This window comes from Pipistrellus kuhlii, unplaced genomic scaffold (genome assembly GCF_014108245.1).
Source record: "Pipistrellus kuhlii isolate mPipKuh1 unplaced genomic scaffold, mPipKuh1.p scaffold_m20_p_1, whole genome shotgun sequence".
NCBI classification, from domain to species: domain Eukaryota; kingdom Metazoa; phylum Chordata; class Mammalia; order Chiroptera; family Vespertilionidae; genus Pipistrellus; species Pipistrellus kuhlii.
The window spans coordinates 58,349,163-58,371,726 of NW_023425404.1; the positions used below are offsets into that span (position 1 = coordinate 58,349,163).

At 45.1% G+C, this 22,564-nt stretch overlaps 2 protein-coding genes across 4 annotated transcripts in view; one reads left to right on the forward strand and one right to left on the reverse strand.

Annotated features, from left to right (window-relative positions):
• Positions 1–2,938: 2,938 nt before the first annotated feature.
• SCG5 (secretogranin V) overlaps positions 2,939–22,564 on the forward strand; it is a 56,389-nt gene continuing 36,763 nt past the window's right edge. For 2 of the 3 annotated variants that reach the window (XM_036446846.2, XM_036446855.2), the window contains exons 1-2: positions 2,939–3,065; positions 4,462–4,694. In XM_036446846.2, coding sequence (XP_036302739.1) covers positions 4,469–4,694 — 226 coding nt within the window. In that variant the 5' untranslated portion in view covers positions 2,939–3,065; positions 4,462–4,468. Of the gene's footprint in view, positions 3,066–4,458; positions 4,695–22,564 lie in introns of all 3 variants that reach the window. The other variant, XM_045583837.1, reaches the window with a different exon arrangement.
• LOC118724008 (60S ribosomal protein L12-like) lies at positions 16,351–16,908 on the reverse strand. Its single transcript, XM_036446869.2, has one exon. It carries the CDS (start codon positions 16,861–16,863, stop codon positions 16,366–16,368), a length of 498 nt encoding a protein of 165 aa, XP_036302762.1. The 5' UTR covers positions 16,864–16,908; the 3' UTR covers positions 16,351–16,365.

Consider the following 22,564-nt stretch of genomic DNA (forward strand, 5'->3'; position numbering starts at 1 on the left):
CACTGATTCATGAACCAGGCCTCTAATATATACTACACACACACACACACACACACACAAACTGAGTGGCCAGATTTTTATGCGTTCAGAGTTCATAATAATCTGGCCACTCGTATATATTTTAAATTAGCAGTTACAAATATTTAAGGCAAGGAATATTAACAATAGAGGACATTCTGTGAATTTTAGAGGAAGAAATATGCAGACAGAATCGACCACTAGAGATAGTTTTGTAGGTCAGTTGTTAGAATGCCACATTCAGATGTTGAGGCAGAATAGAACAGCATTGCACATCTACTCGGTAACCAGGTTCACAGTGTGTGTGTGTATGAGGCCTTTGAATGATGTTTGCTTCACCGAGTTCTATGTGATAGCAGTACATCTCTTCTTTCAAAGCTATTTCCTGTCTTTTCATTATCTGGGACTCAACTCTTTCTCAGAACTAGTAAGTATTTGACTTATTTGAAAACTAAAAATCTACATCTAAACATGGTGTTTATCTGACCATAACAGGTTTGTAGTGTTTATTGTGTGTGCATTTCAGTGTTTATGGTATTTACCTAGTATTGGAGATAGAAAATATTCATAATCCCTGAGATATATATTGTCTGGTTCTAAGAAATTTTTAAACTTAAAAATGCATTAATGTCCTTTTACCTAGTATATTCATGGGGATGAAATTGTTGCCTTGGATGATTAATTAGGTAAAAAGGCATTGGAAATTAACTGTAGAAATCATCTGAATTAGTGGTTTTTCTGAGAGATGAATCAATAATGAGAGGTTTTAAAAACAAGAAAAAAAAAAAAAACTACCCACATGTCACTCCCATGTTTGTTAGCTGAAAGAGAGTAGTTTGGAAGTATGGTAGGTAATTGGAGATAAACAGTTAGGAAATTTGAGTTTTAGACTTGATTTAATCTCTGGGGTTTTCTTTTTTTGTCCTCTACCCCATCTCACACACAAAATAATGTTCCCAATGTCATGGATATTTGTTCAAATGATAAAAGTCAAATGATCTCAGTGCATAATTGTTAAGCAAATCTACACTGAGTGGCCAGATTATTATGATCTCTGAATGCATAATAATCTAGCCACTGAATGTATATCCTATATAATAAATGGCTAATATGCAAATTGTCCAGAGAACCAATGTACATTAACTTCAAAGATAATTTTTGTTGTTCTTACAAGTAAATATCTAATATTAATTTGATTATTATGAGAAGCAAACAATACAGTTACATAGAACTAAATTAGGTTGCTTGGATACATAATCACTAAGAATTTGATTTTTTTTTTTTTTTATCCTCACCCAAGGATATTTTTTTCCATTGATTTTTAGAGAGAGGTAGAGAGGGAAAGATAGGGTGAGAGATAAACATTAGTGTGAGAGACATCAATTGGTAGCCGCCTGCATACATCCCAGCTGATGCTCTAACCCACATGTGTCAAACACAAGGCCCGCGGGCCAAATCCGTCCCGCCAGGCCTTGCAATGTGGCCCGCACCGCGCTGTCATCACTGCACTCCGCTGCGTTTCCATCACAATGACAGTTTATGACTGTTCAGTAAACCATTCGGCCCACGATTTAGGCTGGATTTTAGATTTTGGCCCCTTCTCTGATTGAGTTCGACACCCCTACCTAACGGCTTAACAACACCAGCCAGAGCTTAATATAGGAATTTGATAATCATCAGGCCTAGGAGATCTCATTTATATATATATGTGTGTGTATATATATATATATGTGTGTGTGTGTATAATATATATTATATATAACACGTGTGTGTGTGTGGTAGATGTTTTTAAAATTTCAGATTTTATGCAGCATGCACACTTTGGTGTATTGCAATCAAATTTCCATTAATCACAAAAGCAGTAAATTGTAATAACTCCGTTTTTCCAAGCACAAAATAAAGATAACTGAACAATTTCAAAGTAAAGTTCAGAATTGAAAAAAAAACGTATGGGTGAATAATAAATATTAACCCCCCAGCTTGGCCTTTGAACCTAGAACTAATAAACTGTATTTGTATTTTTGAGTGAGTATACCCTGGAACAAAAGGCTAGAAAGGACTGTCCATGGAAGAAAAGCCTAGGACGGAGGCTTGGCTTCAAACCAAAGGGTCATGTGTGGCAGTGATTTTTGTGTCCCCCCTCAGCATCGCATGCAATTGCTGTGGGTGGTCATGGGTTTGAGCTAAGGTAAAGAGATCTGGATTCTACACTCAACAAGTTACTCAGTTAAACTTTCTCAGAACCCAGGTATGTTTGTCATTCCCAGTCTTGAAAAAAAATTACAATATTTATTGTGTAGTTTTACATTTTAATTTTTGCATTATGACAAAATTCAAATGTTCAAGGTTGCTCTGTAAAAGCTTAAAAGTCTGTTTACCTGGATACCTTTCAGCAATGTGCTGGGAATTTGCTATCCAAGGAAATTTATGTGTAAGTTGAAAAATAACACTCAAAACTCATATTTCTAGAGGTTTCCCCATGTTTGCACTGTAGTACTTTAACAGACGTTGCTAGCATTTTCTATTTAATAGCCTGTTTCCCAAAGAAAGGACTGAAAGCACCTTACCTTGAAGATATACCCTACCCTGTGGTTGCCATCATTAAAAGTTCTTAAGACTTCACCTGTGTTTCCCCTACCATTGTCCCCTTTCTTAAAGCTGAAAGGCTTAAACATACACACAAAATGCCAGAAGGTGGCAGAATTAAGGATGTGCTGTTGGGGCAAAGTACACAGTGGAGACCTGTCACATTGTTGAGATAATGGCATGAGAAACGGTGGGTTATAATACTTCCATAAGGGTCGATGGAGAGGACCTAGGAGCCCTGCTTGTGGGGTGCTCCGATGGACAGCTGTGTGGCTCCGGGTGGGAGGCCCAGCATCTGGCTCATTCTGGGGAGCCTGCGGGGCGGCCTCCACCTGCCGGGGGCGGGCCGGGGCGGAGCCACGATGCGGAGAGAGGTGTGACGCACCGGAGCCTCAGACCGCCGCTCCCTGCCAACCCCCAGCAAGGCCCAGACCGGACCGCGCAGGCTGCTCTGCCCCAGGGTGAGTCCTGCGCTGGGGATAGACCTCCCCAGACCCCCCGCACCGACTGGAAGGTTCGGGGTGGGCAGTCGGGAAGGGCGTCCTGAAATCTTTGAGCCGGAGGGGGTCTGGGGGCAGACAAAGGATGGGTGCGGGGTTAGGAGGTTCGGCTACAGACAGGAGGGAAGGGGTACCAAAGAAGGGGGCTGTGTAGTTCGTCACACCAGAACTGTGCTGGCTGGCCTGTAAATGAAACAAAGCATCCTGCATTCGGTGCTGAGGAGGGAAACATGGAGATGGCTTGGCAGCTGGCATCTGCCTCTGGCCTTAATGCCAGAATGGCAGGTTTTGCTCTTTGGGGAACAGGTTTTGTGTCCGGACGTGGCTAGAAAAGGCATTTTTTTTATATACAGAAAAAGATAAGGGTTATGAATGTTTCTGTTTCAGGGGGAAATGCATAGAGAATGTAAAAAGAAAGGGATTGCATGACAGCAGCTGCAGAGGGAAGCTGCGTGAATGTGTGTCCCCTTGTTCTGCAGGCCTCAGGCTCTACTGACATTTAGGACAGCAACTCCGCAGAGTAGTTTTTCCCTCTCTCACCTGTCCGTCTTCCCTGGCATCACTCCCTTGCCTAGATTCTAAGCCCAGAACCATGAGGTAATATTGCCACCATAATACAGCAATGTAGGGGTTCTGTGCCCAACATGGTTCCAGTCCTCCTTACAGGTATTTCCACACTTCTGCTCACAACAATCCTATAAGCCAGATGCTTTTCTCATCCCCTTTTTGCAGAGAAGAAAACTGAGGATTTTGCCCCAAATCACCCGATTTTGCATGTGACAGAGCAAGCTTGCTTCATCTCTCCTTCCCGATTGCAGGGCAGACCTGAGCAGCGTGTGTTTTTATTCCCTCTCAGGATCTCAATGTATTAGATGTCTGCTAAGCTAAAGAGCTCCTTCCACCATCTAGCCTTCCTGTGATTCTTTACCTCCTACCTTCTTTCTGAGACTCCCTCACCTCCCCCCCACTCCACCCCAGACTCAAGATGTCCCTCTCCCTTTCTCAAAATTGGAACAAGTTAATTTTTGTTGTTTGTTTTAGTAAGAGGAAGAGGGGGGCAGGGTTAGGGGTGCTGCCCAGCTTGCAGGAAGCTGCAAGGAGGGTAAAAGATGACTGAGAACTGCCGTTCCTGCCTGATCTTCCCAAGGAGGCACGTCAGGAGGAACCGGCTCCTCGAACTGTTTGGTTTGTTTAACACCTTCCCACAGCAGATGTCCCAGCTGGAGTGGACATTCAAGGCAAAAGCAGACTCCTAGAATTTCCCCTCTCTAGGTGGTCCTCAAATTAGTACTTCGCATGATTGCATCATCAAGGTTGCCAATTGGCCGATGGATACGGTTTGATCTGATTTCTGCAGGTTAAAAATGGTCTCCGGGATGGTCTCCACCATGCTACCTGGCCTTATGTTTTGGTTGACATTTGGGTGGACTTCAACATCTGCCTATAGCCCAAGGAGCTCTGACCGGGTCTCAGAAACAGACATGCAGAGGCTGCTCCATGGTGTTATGGAGCAGCTGGGCATCGCCAGGCCGCGGGTGGAGTATCCAGCTCACCAGGCCATGAATCTCGTGGGCCCACAGAGCATCGAAGGTATGTACTGTGCTCCGCCACTCTAAAGTTGCCATTAGTACATATGGAGAAACTCTGCTTCCTCTCTCCGTTTTCCCGTTCTTACCCTACACAGTATGTACATGTATATATCCACATGAAAATATAGGTCCTGTGTCAGCTCCACAGAAACACTGGCACTCAGCTCAGGCCTTCCCCATACTGATTGATCTTTGGGAAGTTGTGTTCCCAGCTGGCTACTTATAAAAGACTAGAGGCCCAGTGCACGAAATTTGTGCATTGTGGGGGGGATGGGGTGGTGGTGTCTCTCAGCCCTGCTTGCACCCTCTCCAATCTGGGACCTCTCAAGGGGTCGGACATCCCTCTCACAATCCAGGACTGCTGGCTCCCAACTGCTTGCCTGCCTGCTTTCCTGATTGCCCCTAACCGCTTCTTCCTGCCAGCCTAATTACCCCCTAACCACTCCCATGCCAGCCTGATTGATGTCTAACTGCCAGCCTGTTTGCCCCCAACTTCTCTCCTCTGCCAGCCTGGTCACCTCTAACTGCCCTCCCCTCCAGTGTTGATCGCCTTCAACTGTCCTCCCTTCCAGGCCTGGTTCCTCTCAACTGCCCTCCCCTGCTGGTCATCTTGTGGTGGCCATCTTGTGTCCACATGGGGGTAGGATCTTTGACCACATGGGAGCAGCTATCTTGATCTTGTGTGTTGGAGTGATGGTCAATCTACATATTACTCTTTTATTAGATAGGATTTTCAAGTATAGGACCTGCAGGCTCCAATTTGGTTCTTAGGGATGATGTCATATAAGCCCAAAAGAGCCAAAAGAGGCACTGATGTTAAGAGTTAAGAGTTTATGTCAGAAACTGTTCAAAAATGTTTAAAAATATAACAAAATGTTTACTTGTTTTCATGTGGCAAGACCATTTCTTCCCAGAAATTCTCTGTCTGGCAAAGTGGTTGTAATACTTTTTATTGAAAAGCAGCACTTTGTTGTTGAGTGACTTATTTACAGAGAAAATCGGAATCCAGCTCTCAGGAGAGGCCCCTCATCTCCATGCCTGCTTTGTATCCTCCCCAAATCAGAATGATCTCTGCTGAGCTGGAGCCCTAGTGTGGGTAGTGCAGTAGGTTAACTATAGGGAGAGGGTCCTAGGAACAATGCAAATGACTTCCCTGAGCTTTCTCAATACACACACCCAGCAAATGCTGCTCCCTGTGGATTATGATACATAATTTTACCTGAACTTTTAATCTCCTAAAAATGCTTTCTGCCATGGAGTCCTGTGAGTGCTGTGGATAATGTTAATATACAGTTCTCGCTTCTGGCTTGTTACCCATCGTTTGAAGCCATTGAGTAAAACTAGCTCTGTGAAGTTCTTGTCTCTTTTGCCTGACATTTAAGCTGTGAAATGGATGAGCATGGATGATGTGAATCAACAAGCATAGCAACCTAGCAAAGGGCTTGAATCAGAAAAGGCTTCATGTCATCTGGTGCTTTAAGCGCCCCTCTCCATTTCTGACCAGCTCTTTGGAGACAGTAAATATCTGCCCTTTTAGTGCAGTAAGTGCTAGGTTAGTCACCCAGCCGTTGTCATGGAGAAGGCTTTCTGGGTTTCTATTAATACCTGAGGGCTGATCATCTATGTGGAAAAAACAGCGGCTCCTTGGCGTCAAAAGCCTGTGTGGATTGTGAGCCTCATTTTCTTCCCTGGATAGCCAACTATTTAGCAGCCACTATATGCCAGGCACTGGGCAGGAGACTGGGGCAGTGCTGCCCTAAAGATTCACCGTTGGGGGCTGGGAGGAGGGCAGGTTTCACGATATCGTGGCAAGTGTTTTGTAGGTTTATGGATAAGCTGCTGCCTTGGAAGCAGAGAATAGTAGTTCATTCTGCTTGGAAGTGGATTGGGTTGCCTGTAAGAAAATGCTTCTTTGAAGAAGCAACATTTGACCTGGGTTTTGAAGTCTGAATAGGAGTTCACCCAGGAATGGCAAGTGAAAAGGCATGGAGATTTGAAAGAATATGGGTTAGGACAATTCAAAATGAATCGTTCTGTTTCTACTATTAACCTTGGGGTAACATGAGGTCCTAGTTATGTTAGGTTCCCCATAACAGCATCTGTGCAAGGGATGAATACTGGCTGGTGTTTTGGTGTTCTGTTACTGCTACAAATTACCACTTGATCACAATAGCCATGTATTATCTTGTGGTTTCCATTGGTCAGAAGTCGACATGGGTTTGCTGGGCTGCCTCTGTTCAGCGTCCTGGAGGCTGAAGTGAAGGCATTGACCATAGCTGCAGTCTGGGCTGGGGCTCATGTCCTCATCCAAGCTCTTTGAGATTGTTGGCAGGATTCAGTTTCTTGCTGTTGTGGGACTGAGGTCCCCTTTTTCTTGCTGACTGTTATCTCTAGATAATCTGCAAACCACAGAGGCATATCATGGGGTGACTCATTTGGAATCCCTGCAGTATTCAGTAAGCTGAATATGTGATATCAGGGAAAAATAAATATATCTAGAGGCAATAAGTATGTAAATACTGTTTGACATCTGGATCTGTTGATTCCATTTCTATTCTGTTTTTTTTTTAAACTACCTAGAAATTTTTGCCAAGAGCTCTGTGATATTTGCTTGCTGACTTTGTTACCCATCAGCATAGCACAGGGTTTATGCCCTTCATACAACTGCCAGGGAACAGGAAGGACTATTTGCAGTTCTGGAACTAAACCAGCAGGGGGCCAACTAGACCCAAAGTATATATCCTGCCACCTGGTTGCCAGCCTCCTGGTTATTTGCTTGCTGAGTTCTGAGGAGGAAGCATTTACCAAAAACATCCAGAGAGGACTAGGGGTTATTTTTTATTTCTCCATAGGCACCTTACACATGGCTTGGTAAGGAGCATTTTTTAAATGTAATGCAAAAACACAAAGACAAACAAGAAGCATTGTGGTGTTTTATTGAGGAAAAAATTGTGCTTTAAGAGCAGAGATCTGGGGTTGAGTGTTGGCCGTACTATTTACTGGCTTTGGGTGATCTTGGCAACTTTTCTGAGCTTTACTTTTTTCATCTATGAAGTGGGGCTTCCAGCCCCCTCTCCCACGGCAATAAATAGGTGCTGTATTGTGGGCCTGTATTCTGGGCCTGCCACCACTCACTTTGGAAGTTATCAACAATACATGTTCAATCCTTTAAAATAATTTTTTTTTATTGATTTCAGAGAGGAAGGGAGAGAGAGAGAGAGAGAGAGAGAGAGAGAGAGAGATAGAAACATCTATGATGAGAGAGAATCATCGATCAGCTCTTATATCCCTCCACTGGGGAGCAAGCCTGCAACCTGGGCATGTGCCCTGACCCGGAATCGAACCTGGACCTACAGGCCAATGCTGAACCACTGAGCCACACCAGCCAGGGCTTTAGTGGCTTTCCCCTGACACTGGTTTGGTGACTCCTCCGGTTAGCCATACAGTTCAGATGAGCTCCCGTGCATTCTTTTCCGCACAGCTGCTCATGGTCCCTATGGCACAGCTAATAGTGGTTCAGTTATTATCCCCAGAAACTAGGAAAGCTGCTCCTGCCCCCGGGATTGATTCAGAGAGCATTTGCTATGAGATAGAGACTCTGGGAGGCAGAACTGGCTCTGCCAGCTGACACTGCAGTTGGTCTTTAATGAATCCAGTCTGAAATGTGCTTTTCTTCAGAGTGTTAGCAGCCTCAGGCACAAGAAGTTCTTTCCTTAGGGCCACTGGCTCATTTTCGTCACCATTCTAGGCCACCTGACATCTAGCACTGAGGAAACACCAGACGCTGAACTACTGAGACTGAAATTTATGAATATTGGCATTTAATGGTTTCAAATAATTTTAAATCTGTATCCACGGGTTCCACATCCACAGATTCAACTAACCCAAGGATTAAAAATATTTTCTTAAAAATGTTACGTTGTTGCCAATGTGTGCTATGTAGTTAGGCCTATGAAGGTTGTGTCTTCACTGGACATGGACAGACCTTTTTCTTGTCATTGTTCCCTAACCCCAGCATGTCAAACTCAAAGACTAACACAGGCCAAATAAATGAAGCATGCGACCCGCGGGCTGCGAGTTTGACATGCTTGCCCTAAACAATACAGAACATTAACTATTTGCATAGCATTTACATTGTATTAGGTATTGTAAGTAATCCAGAGGTGATTTTAAGTATATGCATGCTGGTTACATGCAAATACTACATTTTATGTAAGGGACTTGAGCAACCACTGAGTCTGAGCCTCTCAATTCCCCATGGAGACTGAGGAAACACTGTATTGCCAAACATAAAAATAACAAAATTATTTTTTTATAATACTGATTTTTGGGACTTAATTATTTTATTTCAAAACAAGGAGAACTGAGATTGTTTCCTTAGTACATACAAGTGGAGAAAGAGTCCTTGGTAAGATAAAGGAGTGGATGCTAAGAAGTCTCTACTTAGCTGACCTTTGGCCTTGGTAAAGGAGCTGCAGTGCCTCCTGTTTGCCACTGGGGGGCAATAGTGCTTCCCTTTTGAAGATCAGAGGGTGGAGAGATTTCAATTTGTCTCTGGCTGGCATCTTCCTGCAGTTGGGAGGAAGGAGTGGGGCTGACTCTTGTTCCAGGTATTCTGACTAAAATCTGTCCCCCATCCTGAGGAACCAATGAGAGCAGTGGGTGAGAGGGCTGTCTTTGTGTGGGCCAGGGCCTCCAGTTTGCCCGTGTCCTTTGGGGTTCTGTTAAGCCCACCCTGAACTCAAATCCTTAAAGCCAAGTCCCTGGATGATTTCCAGTTTTTCTTTCTTGGGAAGTTGCACAGATGGTGATAAGAAACTGAAAAGGGACAGCAGGAGGTCTGGGTTGTTTTTCCGGGAGGAGGCAGAATAGGGAGATGAAATGATGACTTGCTTTGGGTTGTGTGTAAGGTCCTGGGCCCTCCTCAGGTGTGGGGATCCAGAGAGCACTGATCCCCTGGATGCCAGGGAGGAGGGAAAGGTTCGGGGTCATCCCCGTACTGGTGGTGGCTGAGACTATAGGGGTGGACGAGGTGACCCTGCTGAGTACCAGGAAGGGGAGCAGAGCACCCAAGAAAAAGGCCTGCAAGAGTTGGTGCATGGGGCCAGATAGATGAGTCTGGAAAGAAAGACTGGGAATAAAGGAGAACTGGAGAGGTGAAGTGCAAAGAAAACAAGGGGACAGCGGTTTCAGGAGGGGGCAGTGGTAACCATAGTCCAAATCAGCAGAGAGGTCACGTGACATAGGAACCACTGCGGGTGACGTGCTCACTGGGTGTAGCCACACAGAAGGTACTGGGTGCTTGGATGGAACTAAAAGCCCTGTGGGGTGGTGGGGTCAGAGGTCACATGTCAGGAGACAGAGAAAACAAGGTGTAAAAGTCTGTTACCCGAGTCTTCCAGGTCAGGAGGAGAAGATAATAACACTTTTGGGAGGCTGGGGGCTGGGGGCTGGAGTGGAGGAGAGGATGACATAGAGATGAAGAGGGTTTTGTTTAGGTTTTCTTTGAGAGAGTTAAACTTGTCTAAGTGCTCATTGGCAAGAACCAGGGGGGAGGGCGAGTTGAAGAGGTGGATGAGGAGCAGTTGAGAGAGTGGAAGAAGTTCCTGAGGAGAAGGGAGGGGATCGGCCCCCAGCACAGGCAGAGGCAGGGTGCGTGTGACAGTCCTCTCTGTGTCAGCCACGCACTCGCACATTTGGCACGGGCACTAGCGTTAACGATGTCAGACATGACCTGGGGTTCATCGGCACACGTTTGGTTGTGAGCTCCCAGAGGGTCAGATCGGCTCCCAAGTTCAGTAGACTACACTCATGTGGACAGAGGCTCTGCATTTGGACTGAACAGGGCAGCGTGGGGCTTCTCCAGGGTCCGTTTGCCCATGGCGACGGCCCTTCTCGCGGGCACTCCTGGCAGGCCCAGGGCGCCACGGCCATGTCCCCCCGGAGGTGGCAGGTAGTCCCCCCGACCTTCTGCTCTGCAGAGGCCGAGCACCTTCCTGATGCCATCCTGCTGGTCCAACAGCCCCTCAGGCCTGAGCCAACAGGCCCCTGGCACGTTTCCCTCCCAAGCAGCAGGCTCTGTGGGCCTGCCAGGGTCATGTCTTTTGCCAAAAGCTACCAAAGGTGCTCATCGCCTGAACTGAACCAGTGGGTCTTTCTCCTGTCTTTTTCTTTCTTTCCTTCTTCTTTTTCTTTTAAATCCTTAAGCAAATGATGGGAAGGAGTCCTTGTTCAGCTTGTCCAGACTCTGGGTAGTCCTCGGTCAATGGAGTGTGCAAAACTATGGCAGCCACGCAGGTGCTACCGCCTGGAAACTTCTCTGAACCGAGGAGGGGCGGGAGGCTTCTGGCCCGCAGCGATGCCTGCACTAACATGGACAGGATTCCCCCTGCCTCCCCCTCAGCCCTGCACTGTCAGTGAAGGGAGGTTTTGGCGGTTTGTTCTCATTTAACTAGGTCTGTCTCCAGCGCCCTGGAGCCTGGTCAGCGCCTCTAACTCTTTATGGGCAGTTTTGGTGCCTGTGGGTCTGGGCTATGGACAGGCAAGATGCCGCTGCTACAGGGCGTGGTCAGCTCGGGAGATCCAGGCCTGTGACCGGAGTGTAATGACCAGTTCTCATGCAGCAGCCCTCTCCGAGTGCAGCCTGCCCTCCCTCCCTCCCTCCCTCCCCCCCCCCTCTTCCTCACCTCTCCCCCTCCCGCCCCCTCCCTGCTCCAAGTGGGGCCCACCCACTGTTCTGATGTGGAAGCCATTGGGAATGAGGGCAGGCTGGGTCTAGAGTTCTGCTCTCTCTAGATCGTTATTATTTTCAGATTTATAAACAGTGTAGGGAAAAGTGCAGGAAACACAACTGGATGGATGAGCGCCAAGTCATTCCTATGTGGCTTTGGCCGCTGGTGAGAGACGCATGCAAGACACCTATGCTCACCTCCTCTGGTTCCCTGTCCCCTACCTGTCCCCCCGCACCCCCCCCTCCCCCCAGCTTTTCATCCGCAGGGTGGACCCAGGTGGGCAGTGTCAGTGTTGGGAAAGATCAGCTTGTCGCCTCCGTTAGCCCAGTACTTGGAGTATTTGCCTCCCCGAGTGCTAGGCTGTCACTATTGTAGACCCCGATTCATTTTTCATCCTATCAACCTGAAGATTAATGTTCTAGAACCAGGGGGGAGCACATCAAAGCTTACGTGACTCCAAAATTATGTTTGAAGTGAGTAAAATGTAATAAAGAGATTAGAAAGCACTGCTTTATAATACCGTGTTTCCCCGAAAATAAGACATCCTCCGAAAATAAGACCTAGCACATGGAAAGATAAGACATCCCCTGAAAATAAGACTTAGCGCAACTTTGGGAGAAAAAATTAATATAAGACACTGTCTTATTTTCGGGGAAACAGGGTATCTTCCCCTCTCCTCCCCAAGAATGAATAGTAGTGTTCTTCCTTTAAATGTGGCTCTAGGGGAAGGGAACGGATATTTGTTTTGTAAGGACTATGTGCCAGGCACATATACATGATTATTTTGTCCTCAGAAATGCTATGAGGTGGTTCCCTTTTACAAGGGGAAGTTGAGGCCCAGTTGGGGAGATAGGGTCTAGATTTGGATCGTGTTTGTGACTATACAGTAGAATGGGGTTTCTCTCAGCACATTAGACACGGAGCTGAAAAACTCTCTGTCTGGAGGCTCACCCCTGGCCTCTGCCCACTCAGTGCCAGGAGAATAACCAGAAGTGTCTCCGAATGCTGTCAGATGTTCTCTGTGTGGCCACATCGCCCCCCTGTGGAAAACAGCTGTTCTGCATGCTTTATTTTTCCTGTCACTGCACATTTGGAAGGAAATGTGGAGTACCTATAAAAAGACTACAGGTGGTATGGATTACTTCTATGCATAGTATTTTTTCCTCATTATCTATATATATAAAGGGATAATATGCAAAGTGTCTCCTTGAGAGTTCAGGAGATTGGGAGTTCAATCGCTCAGGTAACCAGCTGAGGGGGTTGCTGAGGGAGGGAAGGAGGAGGCAGGGAGGCTGAGAGGCAAGGAAACTGATCGACCTTGATTGCTGGCCAGGCCTAGGGACCCTACCTGTGCACAAATGTTGTGCACTGGGCCTCTAGTAAAATTATAAACACCATGTGGATTATTTAGAAACTAAAATGTTTATAATTGCACCCCCTAGAAATATCCACTTTTGACATTTGGTGTGTTTTCTTCCAGTGTTTTTTTTCTATGATAGGTGTACCTTTTAAAAATCATAATAAATATTTTTATCTGGATTTTTTATGCTTGTTGATATATCAAGAGCTTTCCCATATATCATAGAAAATCACTGTTGTTTTTAGTAACTGCATTATATCCAATTATCTGTTTATGCCATGGTTTAGTTAAACATTTCCCAAATATTGGACATTTAGGGATCATTTTCCAATTTGTCTCCATCATAAACATTGCTTCTATGAGCATATTTGCACAGAAATCTTTTTTTTTTAATTTCTTTACTGATTAAGGTATCGCATATGTGTCCTTATTCCCCCATTACCCCCAATTCCTCTACTCATGCTCTCACCCCCCTGTTGTCTGTGCCCATTGGTTGGGCTTATATGCACACATACAAGTCCTTTGTTTGATCTCTCCCCCTTACCCCCACCCTCCCCTACCTTCCCTTTGAGGTTTGACGGTCTGATCTATGCTTCTCTGGATCTGTTTTTGTTCATCAGTTTATGTTGTTCGTTATATTCCACAAATGAGTGAGATCATGTGATTTTATCTTTCTCTGGCTTATTTCATGCACAGAAATCTTTATGTAGCCTCCCAACAAGTTCCCTAGGGTATATATGGCGGGAGGAGGGGGGAAGGGAAGAGGGGGAAAGTGGGTCAAGTTCCATGTGAACTTCTAGGCTCGGTTTCCTACACACTGTCACATAACTCCCTGTAAATGTTGGGCTAATGGGGCTGCTCTCTCTTCATCTGTTCATAAGAATCTTGTCTCTCCTGCCAACTATGAGTTTCACCTTTTAAGAAATGGCTTTATTTTACAGAAAAAAAAAAAAAAAAAAAAAAAGAGGCATTTCATTGTTTTAATTTGATTATCAACAAACTGGCCATCTTTCCATCTGTTATCTACCTGTTGCTGTTCTGCTTCTCTGAAATAATGAGATGGATTGTCCTTTTAGTAGCTCTAATCGTGTCCACCCACTTTATGATTTGCTATTTCTCCTTTTCACAGCACAGACTTATAAGCAGTAGAGGGAGACGTTGGGCAAGAGCTAGGGGAAAGCGATGGAAGGGAATGCTTGTATATAAACTGGAGATTTACTAAACTAGAATTAATTGACCCCTGAAATTGGAAAAGGATAGGAGGGGAGAATGGCTGGTGTTTGAGGTCCACCAATGGTGACAGGAGGTGGTGCAGAAATATCTCGTAATGAATTTCCCAGGATGGCCACCAGGTGGTGCCACCAGCCCAGGGTGAATTGGTTTCTCTGGTCTTGGAGGGCTGGGGAAGGAAGGGTATTGGTGGTCAAAAGGTGAGTGAGGTGAAAAGGGGCTGAGTGCCACCACACATGTAGGACATTTACTAACTGGGCATTTGTAACTGACCTGTCAATGTTCACACGTTGACATGGTGTGTGTGGAGGGAGGAGGCAGAAGGAAGGTTAGGGCTGGTTAAAAAAAAGTATATAATAGTTCTATTAAAATATAATTTACATATTAAACACTTAAAGTCTACAATGTTTTTTTATTATATTTGTATCACTACAGCAAATTTGAGAACATTTTGTATCACTCCCAAAAGAAACCCCATTCCCCTTAGCCATCACAACCCCCTAATCTTTATCCCCTCATGCTACCCCCAATTCCCTTTCCCCAGACCCTGACGACATTAATCAGGAAATTTGCCTGCTCTGGACATTTCATATATATGGAATCCTTTAACAGATGGTTTTGTGATGGGGCTGGATTCCGTAGTTATTTGCCCCAGGCAAGACGCATCAGGGCAGTTGGATAGATTGTTTCAAGCACTGTTGAATTTTCAGGCTTCTTAGGACAGAGGAAACTACTTAGAACAGCGATTACCTGACCTGATTCAGGGGTCTTCAAACTACGGCCCGCGGGCCACATGCGGCCCGCAGAGGAGTCTGATCCGGCCCGCCAGGTTTTTTGGGCAGTGAGCGCAGCCGAGGTGTTACAGTAGGAATTAGTAGTTCATATAGTCCGGCCCTCCAGCTCTCTGAGGGACCGTGATCTGGCCCCCACTTTAAAAAGTTTGAAGACCCCTGTCAGATAGATAATCAGAATGACCTGGGAAGCTGTCAGAATTAGAGATTCCTAGAGCCCAGTCTCTCCGAGAAGTTAACTTTTGAGGTTCTGGAGCTTTGTCCCAGTCCCTGGGATTTCTGATCATTGTCGAGCTGTCAGCAGTGGGCTGCCAAGTTACGGAGAAAGGAAACCTGGTTGTGGATGGAGGCAGGTGAAGCGCCAGGCCTTCCCCTGTAGATGGGCTCTGTCAGCTGAGACTTCAAACCCAGGGCCACTCGCTCATGGGGAAGGAGCTCTGCCTCATGGACCTGCTGCATCGCAGGCCCATGTCACAGGCTCCTGTGACTCAGATGACAACGGCACATATTTGAAATCTATCGAAGCAGTGGCAGCAGGCTTGTTTACTGTTTGCCTGGCAAACCTCTGCATGTGGTACAGCGGGAAGAATTCGGCGTTAGAAGTCTGATGCCTGCCAGAGCATTCTACTGAGTACTCCCCAGGGCTGCTGTGAGCACCCGGCAAGAGCGGGTGTGAGAGGTGGCCAGCTGCACAAATGAGGGCGTTGGAATTATAGACAAGAGGGCACCGTGGAGAGCTTTTTGCCTGCCTGCCTCATTTCCCAGGAGAGAAGACTGTGGGCCCAGAGGGGAAGTTCCTCACGGAAGTCACAGACCAGCTGTTGGTGTGCAGTCAGGCCAGGGCCAGGGTCAGACCATTTGCCTCCTCTTCCCCTCTGTGCCTCACTTTTCAACGTCTATTCCAGGTAGGACCCGAGGACCTTTCATTCTTAGAAGTTAGGAAGTGAAGGCCTAATAGGAGTTAACATAATGACGGAAGAAAAACCCAAGATTGCATGTATAGGTGGCTTTTCGGAACAGCCCAGAGCAGATCCAGGCTTTGTGAGGCCCGAAGCTTAGGCCACTTGGACACCCTTTTTAAGAAGAATCATACAAAATCACAAATATAAAATTAGGTCCAGGGCCTCAGAAGCAGTCTATGCAAATGAGGGGCCTTGAATCTTAAGCATCATCCACTTTACTGTAAGTCCACCTCTGGGAACAGTAATCCCAAAAGGCCTAGTCATGCGTGTTCCACTAGATTCTTTTATTTGTATAAATACCATGTGTCCTGCCGCGAACCATTTAGTCATCTCCAGTTGCACGGCATGGCGGCCATTCTATTGACAAATATGTTTCGAGTATCTGCTCCAGGTACAGAGCATGGGGTGGGATTTGGACAGGTAAGGAAGCAGCGGTCTAATCAAGGGCGTGACAATGGACACTGATACCAGTCACCCTCCCACTCTGGGCTGGGCCAGCAGTGCCTAAGGGAGCCCAGCCTCTCTGTGTGTGTGTTGTTTTTTTTTGCTTGTCATAATGATCTTTAATTGAGTTCTTTTCCTTTTTCCTTTGTAGTTCTTAACTAGCAGGACATTCCACTGCACCACTGTTGATATCATCTATGATGTCATGAGGGTGGTGGCCATCAACATTGCAGCCCTCAGACTGGGCAGTCCCCAGGATCTCTTTTACGGTTCCAGAGAGTTCCCTAGCTAATGATCGGTGCTGCATCTGTCGGGCAATGCTGACAATCTCATCGAATGTGATATTTCCACTGTGCTTAATGTTTTTTTGCTTCTTCCTGTCTCTTGGAGGTTCTTTGAGGGCTTTGATGATCAGGGCAGAGGCAGAAGGCACCACTTCAATCTGGGCCTGTCTGTTCTGAATGGCCAGTTTCACTGTCATCCTCAAACCCTTCCAATCACCAGTTGCTTTGGCGATGTCATCACCAACCTTTTTTGGAGACTGGCCCAGGGGGCCGATCTTGGGGGCCAGGGCAGACGTGGCACCCTCTTCCCCACCGGTGCACCTCAGGTATATGACTTTGATCTCGTTGGGGTCGAACTTGGGCGGCATGGTGGAGGCAGCTGGTGTCGGATGAGCATGGATTCGGGACAACCGAAGAAAGTTGCACCTGAGCCTCCTCCGAGCCGAAAGCTGTAAGGCGATTTTGGTCCCTCTTTTAAACGGGGAATGGACATCAAATGAATAACACCTTTTGGGGTTTCTGGATGAAAAAAAGTCAAGGTTTAAGTAATGTTTTTGCGGTTATGCCCCTCCTACCTTCCCCAAGTCATTTCAAATCACTGCTTTGAAATGAATTAAAAGTACATTTATTCATCAGGAACACTTTTCCTCCAAAATGTGCCTAATACTACTGAAATCATTAGAATGACATGTATAATATCATTTCTATGCATAGAGTCAAGAAGTTAATTTTATTTCCATTTTGGTAAGACAACATCTTAACTCTCTTCGTTTAAACAATCACATTAACTCCTGTAATTTAACAACAACAACAACAAAGCCAGGTTTCTGTCACTTTTTAGAAGATAACATGAGGTAGTGATTCATGTAGTTTAGCAAAGGGTCTTTGCTGTTTGCTTTGTCTTGTTTTGTATTGTTACATGTCATTGTACTGAATTCCTGAGAAGCGAGGAGACAGAGCTATGAGGGGGTAAGTCCCTGGAGGTAAAGCCAAGCAGTGTTTTGTGTCTTATCAAAACTTCCCTTCCCCTTGGTGGGAGACATGGATGAACCCTCCATGTAAGCCTAAATGCATGTTGTTTTTTTATTTGTCTTGTTTGTTGTTTTGAATTTTGAGAGTTTTCATTTGAAGGTAAATATTAATGTTGTTAAAGTCACAAATACGCTAATTTAAATACCCAATTCTATTTATCTAAAAACACACATTGCAAACATACAAATACCTATTGGCTCCACATGTCAGAGCCCACTAGATGCATGTTGTTTTCCATGGCAGTTGTACTGGCTTTGGGGCCCGGCCTCCTGGAGCGCTGGGGTGCGAAGGGACAGGAAAGCCCTCCGTGAGGCTTGCAGCATTTCCGGGAAGCACAGCGGGAAGGGCCCGAGCAGGCAGTGGGGGCAGCTGGGATGTCATGAGCAATCCCCTCACTCGCGTGTTCCTCCCTGCTTGAATCACGGATTTCAAACATCCTTACAAGCTCTTCCTGGGTAATTCCAAGGCTCTTAACAAATCAACCGTAAGAAAAAATAAACAAACATGCAGAGGAGCTGAAAGATATTTTAGGATGTGGTTTTAATTAACGTTTTTAAGTTTTCCTTCTCAAAACCTTTATAAGCCATTAAATATGAAAAAACAGAACCTCTAAGTAGGAAAGCAGTCAAGGCCATTACATTACCATTAGAGAAGTTGAATTGTATAATGAAGAAGTAGTTTATTTGTTTTTCTTCTACATAATACCAAGGGAGTGCAGCCATTGCCGTAGCTTTAACATACTGATTGCTGTCTGCTGAATTAGGCGTACATTGGGATATGTCATAGAAGATTCAGATACATCCTCCATCCGCCTGTAAAACAGTGGACCTGCTTGCTGTTGTACAGCTTTAGTAAAGGAACTACCTGAGAAACACACCCCGTGGGCACTCCCCACGCTGCCCGCCGTGGGTTGGAGCCATCTGGAGGCTGGCCTGCGGTATTGTTACCTCGTGACCACCCTGTTTGCCAGCTATCCAGGGCCACTTACCTCTGTGCCCGCTCTGCAGGCCCTTTGGCTATTTCTCTGTCTGTTGACACCTGAATCCAAGGGGGGGAAATGAACATGTATTAAGTGCTACGTTTGTACCAGCCAATCTTCTCAAGGAGGTATTATTATCACCCCGTCTTCCAGAGAAGGAAACTAATCATCAAAGAGGCCAGACAACTTGTCCAGGATCACATTAGTAGGAAGCATGTGCATTGTAAACTGACTGCCACTTACTGTTCGCCAGAATCCATGCAGAAAGCCTTCCAAGGACTATGTTATTTTATCTGTCCTCATACCAACCCCTTAAGATTGGCATTACTCATACCTTCGTTTTATAGAGGACGTCATACAGTGAGGATGCCAGAGCCAAGATTCAAACTCGAGCGCCCAGATGGCAGAGCCTGCACTCCCGCCCACCAAGCCAAGCCTTCTCCATGTGCTTGAACTGTCCCATAGGGAGGCCAGCGACATGTGGCCACTGCTGAACACTTGAAATGTGCCCGATGGGCTCTAACTGTAAACTACACACCAGGTTTTGAAGTCAACACAAAAGCAAAAAAAAAAAAAAGAATGTAAGGTATCTCATCATTCATTCTTTAATATAAATTCTTTAATTCCACCCACTTCTTTTTAATTTATTTTATTTTTAAAATATATTTTATTGATTTTACACAGAGAGGAATTGAGAGGGACAGAGAGTTAGAAACGTCGATGAGAGAGAAACATCGACCAGCTGCCTCTTGCACACCCCCCACTGGGGATGTGCCCGCAACCAAGGTACATGCCCTTGACCGGAATCGAACCCGGGACCTTTCAGTATGCAGGCCAATGCTCTATCCACTGAGCCAAACCGGTCCCGGCCTCTTTTTATTTTTTAAATTACAAGACAATTTAAAATTACCTGTGTGGCTCAAGGAGCAGACGCAGCGGGCACCAGAGCCCTGCTTGCTGAGGGAAGTCCTGCTCTGTGGAGTGGCCCGGCACAGCTGATCCTCCACTGAGGTTGCAGCCTCCGGGCTGCCAGGGGGTCTGGGGGTAAAGCCTACCTATTGTTGTAGTTGAGCAGCAATGAAGGCTCAGCTACAATAGGAGGGTGTACCAGCCCACCTGGAGTGCCCAGCATAGGTGACTGGCCCTCTCAGGATACATACTGCACTAGGCCACTCTGTCAAGCTGGGGAGACGGGGCAGTTCTACCTCATAGAAACAAACAGGGAGGTGGCCAAAAGGAGGAGTCAGAGAAACATCCCAAATGAAAGAACAGAACAAAACTCCAGAAAAACCCCCCAAACAAAATGGAGACAATCTACTAGATGCAGAATTCAAAACACTGGTTATAAGGAAGCTCAATGAACTTAAAGGAAGAGTAGATGAACTTAGAGAGAACTTAACAGCATTCAAAAGAACATGAAAACCATAAAAAGAACCAGACAGAAATGAAGGATACACCAACTGCAATAAAGAAGAATTTGCATTGCCCTGGCAAGTGCTGCTCAGTGGTTAGAGAGCCAGCCCATGCACCGAAGGGTCACAGGTTTGATTCCTAGTCAAGGACAGGTCTATTGCATGTTCGATCCCTGGCCCCAGTCAGGACAAATATGAGGGGCAACCAATCGATGTGTTCTCTCACATTGATGTTTCTCTCCTCCTTCTTCCCTCCCATTCTATCGAAAAGCAATGAAAAAACATCCTTGGGTAAGGATTAACAACAACAACAACAACAACAAAAAGAATAATTTATAGGAAATCAACAACCTAGAATCAAAACAGTGATTTGGAATATAAGTAGTAAACAAAAGATACTCAATCAAAACAACAAAAAGAATTAAAAAAAAAATAAGGATAGTTTAAGAAGCCTCTGGGATAACTTTAAGCATACCAATATTATGGAGGTGCCTGAAGGAGAAGAGAGAGAGAGCAATAAATTGAAAACCTATTTGAAAAATAATGATGGGAAACTTCCCTCGTTTAATGAAAGAAATAGAGATACAAGTCCAGGAAGCACAGAAAGTCTCAAACAAGATGAATTCAAAAAGGCCCACACCACTGAAACCAGTTTGGCTCATTGGATAGAGCATCGGTCTGCAGACTGAAAGGTCCCAGATTCGATTCTGGTCAGGGGCAAGTACATTGGTTGCAGGCACATCCCCAGTAGGGGGTGTGCAGGAGGCAGTTGGTTGATATTTCTCTCTCATCGATGTTTCTAGCTCTCTATCTCTCTCCCTTCCTCTCTGTAAAAAATCAATAAAACATATATTTTTTTAAAAAGGCCGACACCAAGATACATCATAATTAAATGCAAAAGGTTGAAGACAAAGAGAGAATCTTAAAAGCAGTTAGTTACCTACCAGGGAGTCCTATAAAACTGTCAGCTGATTTCTCAATAGAAACTTTGCAGGCCAGAAGGGAGTGGCAAGAAATATTAAAAGTGATGAAAAGCACAGATCTACAACCAAGATTACTCTATTCAATAAAGCTATCATTTAGAATTGAAGCTAAGGAGTTCATTACCACCAAGCCATTATTATATAAAATGTTAAAGGGTGTTCTTGAAGAAGAAGAAGAAGAAGAAGAAGAAGAAGAAGAAGAAGAAGAAGAAGAAGAAGGAGGAGGAGGAGGAGGAGGAGGAGGAGGAGGAGGAGGAGGAGGAGGAGGAGGGGAGGAAGAAGAAGAAGAAAGAAGAAACCAGATTAAATATATGAGCAATAAAATGGCACTAAATACATATCTATCAACAATTGAATTTAAAAAACACAAAATAAATGAACAAGCAGAACAGAAACAGGTTCTTAGAACATTTTGAAGATTGCCAGATAGGAGGGGAGTTGGGGGTTGGGTGAAAAAGGTAAAGGGATTAAGAGGTACAAATTGGTTTTTACAGAACAGTCATGGGATGTAAAGTACAGCATAGGGAATATAGTCAGTAATATTCTAATAACTATATATTAGATGTCAGATGGGTACAAGATTTATTGGAGAGATCACTGAGTACTTTATATTATATCTAATTAATGGGGTGTACACTTGCAAATGATATAATATTCTGTGTTAACTGTAATTAAAAACAAAACACAAATTTACCTGTGTGGCTTACATTATATTTCTTTCTCTCTTATTTGGTTATTTATTGCTTTAAAAAAAAGTTTTAAGTGATTTTCAATTACAGTTGGCATTCAACTGAAGTAGTTTCAGGTGTACAACATAGTGGTTAGACATTCATATAACTTATAATAAAGTGATTCTATCCCCCCAAGAAGTCTAGTACCTATCTGCCACCATACATAGTTATTACAACACTAGAGGCCTGATGCATGAAATTTGTGCATGGGTAGGGTCCCTATGCCTGGCTGGTGATCAGGGTGATCTGTGAGGTGACAGGTGGGGCAGTTGGGGGTGGCCCCCCAGCTGGCACCTGCCTTAGCTAGCCTGGAGCCTGTGGGTGGGAGCAGCTCCTGCGTTGAGCATATGCTTCCTGGTGGTCAGTGCATGTCATAGCGACTGGTCGTTCCACTGATCGGTCTACAGTTTGGTCGATTTGCATATTAGGCTTTTATTATATAGGATTATTGACTATATGCTCTATGCAGTACTTACATCATATTTGTATATTTCACAGAAAGGCTGTGAAATTTACTCAGGCCACCATTATTTCGCATTAGTTCTAGTTGAAATGTTGGTTATAGATGGGTGGGGAGGTTTAAGCCATTAAAAAGAAATCCCAGGCAGCAATTACATGTGTACAGCAGGAAGAAGTTGGGAATATTTGTGTGGGATGGGGAAGCTATAGGCCAGACAACCAAACCAGAAATTTGCAGAGGAATTAGTCTGAGCAAACCCCTCACCCCAGACACCACCTGCCCTCCCCTCCTGAGTCTGGAATTCAAAAAAGAAGAAAGCTAATAATCGCTAGTAACTCAGAGACAGAAAAGAATGTCCTATAAGATCACCGTTTGTCCAAAACAAATGCTTATGTTAATTATTAATAAAAGACGTCCTCATTTACAGCAGCTTTGGATGGAGAAAGGGGAAGTAGGGGACCAATAATTGATG